Source organism: Oryzias latipes, chromosome 7 (assembly GCF_002234675.1).
Source record: "Oryzias latipes chromosome 7, ASM223467v1".
In the NCBI taxonomy this organism is placed as follows: Eukaryota; Metazoa; Chordata; class Actinopteri; order Beloniformes; family Adrianichthyidae; genus Oryzias; species Oryzias latipes.
The window spans coordinates 24,400,329-24,406,328 of NC_019865.2; the positions used below are offsets into that span (position 1 = coordinate 24,400,329).

General features: G+C 37.5%; 1 protein-coding gene across 2 annotated transcripts in view; it reads left to right on the forward strand.

The window, feature by feature from the left end:
* Positions 1–6,000, forward strand: part of LOC101161224 (ankyrin repeat domain-containing protein SOWAHA) — a 51,584-nt gene extending 45,584 nt beyond the window's left edge. Inside the window, exon 12 of one of the 2 annotated variants that reach the window (XR_002289689.2) lies at positions 2,608–2,645. Coding sequence is in view for 1 of the 2 variants with exons in the window: in XM_020701589.2 (XP_020557248.1) it covers positions 2,608–2,780 (173 nt within the window). In the remaining variant the exon portion in view is untranslated. Of the gene's footprint in view, positions 1–2,607 lie in introns of both variants that reach the window. The other variant, XM_020701589.2, reaches the window with a different exon arrangement.

Here is a 6,000-nt window from a genome sequence, read left to right on the forward strand (position 1 = left end):
AAATATTAAAAACAAAAAAAAGCTAAAATAAGGAAACTAATTCAAATTGTAATAAAAAGCAGTACTAAAGGAAAGAAGCACTGAAAGTTCAAGAAAAAACAGTTTTCATTAAAAAAATATGAAAAACCAATAATCATTACTTCTATAACAAACAATCAGATTACAATAAAAAACAATAAGATAAAATTGTGAAAATCTAAAACTTTAACTCAAAACCTTCTCCAACAAAAAGTAAAGGTAAAAACCTAAAATAACTCAATCATGTCATTCTAAAGTCCACATTTAGAAAGAAAAAGGTCTTCAGGTGCATTTGGATGGAGCGTAGGGACAGAGGCAGAGCGTTTGGGAGCCTTTGATCACCGCTAGTTTGATCATCTTTGCGAGGGGAAAACCAAGAAAACCTGACCTGATGAGCTAAGATCACCAGGTGAATGAAAAAGCTCAGAGAAATAATAGGGAACCCGACCAAAGAGAGTTTTCAAAGTAAATACTAGAACTTTTTTTAATGGTTTCAAAATGAACTGGAAGATATGCAAACATGTATTTGTATCATTATTTTTTATTCCCTTTTTAGCTACTGTTTTCAACTGGTGATTCTTTTTTTTAAAACGATTTTTCAGTTATTAGCTCACCTGCTGGTTTTAGTTCTAAACTGTCTAAACCTGCAAGTGTTCATGAAGTATTTTGTCTTTTACTTGAAAGTTTAGTTTCAGCTCTTCAAAGAACTACAGAGGCTGAAACTTTCAGGTTTCTATTCCAAAGAAGACAATGAGACCTTGCTGCACATTCTGGATCTTACTGATAAAGTAGTTAAAAAACAAGTCCTGCCACTCCTGGGATCTGTGAGCTAAGGAGTCAGAGTCAGAAGTCCCAAAAGTCAGATTATAGACTGTTTTTGAAGACTAGAGATGTGAAGAAAAAAAAAAGAAGAAGCACAAACGGAAATTTCTGCATTGGATCTGCAAGATACGTTGAGGTTTCCAAGATTTTTAAAAACATTTGCAGGAATTAAAGACTCACTCCACTGTAGGCTAGCAGGAGAAAGTATAAACAGATGGATATCGGGAAGAGGGGTGGGCTTACTCCGTGGCAATAGTCTCTCCTACAACTCCAAAGCCAATTTCTACTGCTGCCGCTCGGCAGAAACTGTGTCCTAGAAATTTAGACAGGTTTTTAGAAGTTAGCTAAAAAGGCATGTTGATAATTAGTTAGCTTCAAATCTTGAAGTTTTCTTTATTTCCATATTTGTCAGCTAAAAAAGATATGGGCTGTGTCCTTCCCTACTCACTACATAGTGCACTATATAGGGCGTTTGCCGTTTTGTAGTACAGTTCCAAAATCCAGTGCTTTGTCCTGTGCATCAATGCTCACTAGGGCCGCATTTACACTGCAGGTCTTGATGCCCAAATCCGATTTTCTGACTATATCTGATTTCTTTGACGACCCGCTTACATCATCCTTTAAAAGTGACCCGTATTCGATGTTTGCATTCACACTATACAATACTGAATATCAAACGTAGACGTTCTGAGGACTACGTAGCAGCATTTCCGCCTTCCGCGGACGACCTTCGGACTTTTGTGTGACTGCGGTTGTCATGGAGGCAACGCAGCGACGGAAGGAGGCATTGTCTTGGGCGCTCCAGGATGAGGCAGGCGTACGAGAGGGGATGCGCGGGAGAGGAAAAAGGAGGGCTGCTCGGCCGGCTTATGTGCTCTCTCTGAACGAGGAAGTGTTTGCGGACGTTGTGCTGTACTATCAGTTTGATCTAAGCAAAGAAATAAACGGCGTCTAGCCTGTTCCAGAGTAACGGTGTCCCGCTTGATCAGTTACCGTTTGCATCCCGACCGGGACCGGACATAACAGCGGTTTCTGTCTACAGTCTGAAGCCTGAGGCTGAAAGGTAACACGCTGATGGGGCTCCAGCTGTCCTCGAACAGCAAAATCAGCGCACAAAAGCACCTCAGTAAGTCATGTGATCTCAGTTGTTGGTGTCCTGAGTTGACGTCACTGATGTGCGACTCACATTTACTGGGGAATATCCGATTTGTCTGCTTACATTGCACACGCAAATGTACCTATCGGATTTGTATCCGATTTATTTCCACATTTGAATGAGGCCTGAATCCAATCTGAGAAAATCGGAATCCCATCTGTGCCACATGAGAGGAAAAAATCGGAACAGGGTCACTTGAACCATGCAGTGTAAATGCGGCCTAGGTTGGTGAATATAGGCCACAATGCATTGCATTTGAACATTTTTTGCGAAAAAATTGTATTTGAATGTATTTTTTTGGTAAACCATCAACGTTTTCATTTTCAGAACTCATAAATGATTGTCGCAAAACGCTCAAATCAATTAGATTTTCACTTCATGAAATAGATGATGTCATATTCGCCGTTTAAAAAAAGTTGTGAGCATGGTGTCCAAATGACTTTTCAAATCCAGGACACTACAGTAGTAGTTAGGGAGTAGGGTAGGAATTCTGACAGTCATTTTCTGTTTCATGACACAAAGTTTTGGGGGTGTCTGCACCGACTGCTTGTTTGGAATCGAGTCTCGATTAACTTTCCTTGTCAATAAAGTTTTCTTTGTGCGGGTTGCAGAGTTCCACGTAACCCAGGTGCGCGAGCGGAACAAAAACAGGAAGCTGGTGTCCTTGTTCCACTCCAAGAAGAAGTGGGGCTCAGCGGAGGAGCTGGCTCCCATAGAGGAGGAGAGGACGGCACCGCATCAGCTCCTCCTTCCCGCCTTCAGACCCAGGAAGTTCTCCCGCTGACGACTCGGTTCTACGTTTCCTTCTTATAGTGTGACGATGTTTGCCGTCACACAAACTGTACAGAATTGTAGAAACATCTTTACATAGTGTGTATCGGTATTTTTGAAGCCTTAATAGTTGGAATGAATGTTACCAAAAATTACAAGCTCTTTAAGTCTCTTAAAGTCTTAAAGTCCTCCTAAACTATTTTAGGCTAAATTTCCAACTTGGATACTAAAAATATTTGATTTGGATTCCTTGTGCATCAATTCTTGAACTAAATCTGTTTCTAAATTAGAGCAACAAAAAAAGGGCATACTTTGGTCATTTTTAAAGACACTAACAGCATTTTAAACAAATAAGTAGTAGAAACCACTTCAGTTTGCACGTGCTGGTGCAGTTTCCTACTAACTCATATTGCTGAATGTGGTTTTGGACGTGGGAGGGGTCAACAGGAACGCCCGCTTCGCCACGTCAACTTAGTTGCCAAAACGTGCCAAGAGTTCGCATTAAATGTGTTGTTACTTCCTGTTAGTTTTACCAGCTTTTCTTTTCAGAAACAACTGTTTTAATACTTCAACTATTGTTCCATCACTTTTAGAGCTAAAGTAAGCAACTTCCTAATTGAAAATAAAAATAAAAGTATACTTTTCGGATGTTACTAAAACTGCAGTGAGCTCTAGCAAGTCTGGGGTGAGTTTCCTATGGCAAAACCCCTAAATAAAATACATTTGTGGACAGTTTGGAGATGAAATAATATAGGAAAAAGGCTTACATTTTTTTATCCGATGTCCGGTTATAGTGAGTTAAATATGCGTCTTTTTAATGAAATATTTTTAATTTAAACCTTTATTTTGAATTTTGAATCATTTATGTGCCTGAACAGAAGTTACTGATGTTGTGAGGGCAGCAGTTCTCCCATTTGGGACAACCAAAAGAAAAAAAAGAAGCTATCATTCCCAGGAGTTTAAACAACACAGAAGACATGTGATATTGGTCAATTTTCTAGAACATTTAACTTCATTAGAAACTTTTCTTTGTTATTTTTATGATTTTTTTTTCAGTCTAATGAAAAGAAAAAAAACATTTACCAGAAATAGATATTCTACTTTCAGTTCAGTGCTTTGTTTTGTAACTTTATGGTGTCAAATGAACAAGGAAAGTTTATTTTGTTTTTAAAATTTGTATTTTCCGTACTATAGGGCACTCCGGATTATAAGATGCCGTGTTTTTGATTTGGACTTATGTCACATATAAGACGCACTGAACTATAAGACCCATTAAGCGAGACAAAAGTCAGGGATGAGTCCATCAGTCAGACTTTATAACTGCATTAACAGTAACTCTAGAGCGCTCTAAGCGCTATATGTTAGCCATATTAACGTCCTTAAAATACCCCTAACTCCCAACTTTGTTAGCAACCCATAAAAAAACAGACTGATGACGCTAAAACAAATGTTACTGTGGCTATGCTAATAAAAGACTATGTTTGCAAAACATAATAAAACAGTCTAACACCACTATACGTTTGCAGCGTTAGCTTTCTTTTCTTTCTACAAAACACCCAACCTTGTTTACAACACGTTAGACAAACAAATTCCACTAAAATAAACGTTACTGGGATTACGCTAACTCCCAACCTTGTTAGTAACATGTTAAACAAAATACCGTCCAACACTGCTACATGCTAGCTATGTTAGCGTATTTACAATAACACTCAACCTTGTTTGCAACTCGTAAAAAAAGACTGCCACTGCTAAAACAAAGGTTATTGTGACTTCGCCGATAATCAACCATGTTATTAACATGAATAAAAGCATAGTCAGACTTCGCAATATGTTAGCTGTGTTAGCATATTTACAAAACATCCAACCTTGTTTGCAGCTCGTAAAAAAACAATTGATACCGCTTTAAAAATGTTGCTATGACTAAGCTAACTCTTAACTATGTTCTTAACACAAAAAACTCACAATCCAACTCTGCTACACATTAGCCGTGTAAATGTTTTTATAAAACACCCAATCTTGTTTGCAACTGGTAAAAAAACAGACAGACATTTTAAAAGAGCGCCGTGTAATTCTCAAAATCGCTTCAACGTCAGTAAGAAAAGCCAGAATTAATCCATATATTAAGCGCTCTGATTCATAAGGTGCACTGTCATTTTTCGAAAAGATTAAGGGTTTTTATTTGTGCCTCATAGTGCGGAAAATACTGTATTTTATTATGAAAGAGGTGGAAATTACACTGCAAGTGACGTTTGCGTCATGCAGTGTGACAAAAGAAAAACAGTCCCTTTCTTGTTTGTTTTTTAGCTGTGTCCCATAATCGTTGAGCTAATTTTTGCTAATGTTTTCAAAAATAAATTCAAATATTTTTTTCTAAATCACAACTTTACATTAAACTAGAAATCCGCAAAAAACAAAAGGTTTGGTTTTTAATAAATTGGCTATTTCACTCACAAGTTTCTTGGTTGAAGACAAAACGTTTTCCATCTTAAGGCCGTGTCACACAGCCACTGCGTACACTTTGCCCATATTTCACAGATGAAAATTGGTCATACGTGAATAAACGTGGAAAAAGTGAGAAAAGTTGTGGCCTTTTCGTGAAAGTTTCACACAAAGAACACGTAAATCAACGTATAACATGTACCGGTACCTTGTGTGATTATTGTGTGTTTTTACGCTATTCATTAGTGATTCATGAGTCAATTATGAAATTTTAACATTATATTTGCGCTGTATAAGTCATGCTAAAGTTATACATCGATGGGTCATCCTTAAAAAGTTCGTTATACACACATGGAACAGTCGTGGAAAGCCACAAATTTGCATATGCATCTCTCAAAAATCACGCTCTATTTAGATTTACGTAACAATTGCATATAAACTACGTAAAATGCATAATTCTCAACTGAACAAAAGATTTTGAACAACTTAAAACCGAATTCACGTAAAGACCCGTCGGTCGAATCCCTCGACAGACATCTGCGCACATCGACGATTGACGCAAGAAACACTTCAGAATTACTTTTATTTACCACGAAATACCAAAATTTATGTGGAAAATACGCAAAATGGCTCTGTGACACAGCCTGTAGCTTAAAATCATTGTTGTGACTTTATTTGTTGTGGTGTTTTGAGTCCGCTGTTTAACTTAATCTGCATATAAGTGTCATATTTGCACAGTATTTATATACAACAAAGATATTTTGAAATTAAACCTACTTTTGTATGAAAGAATA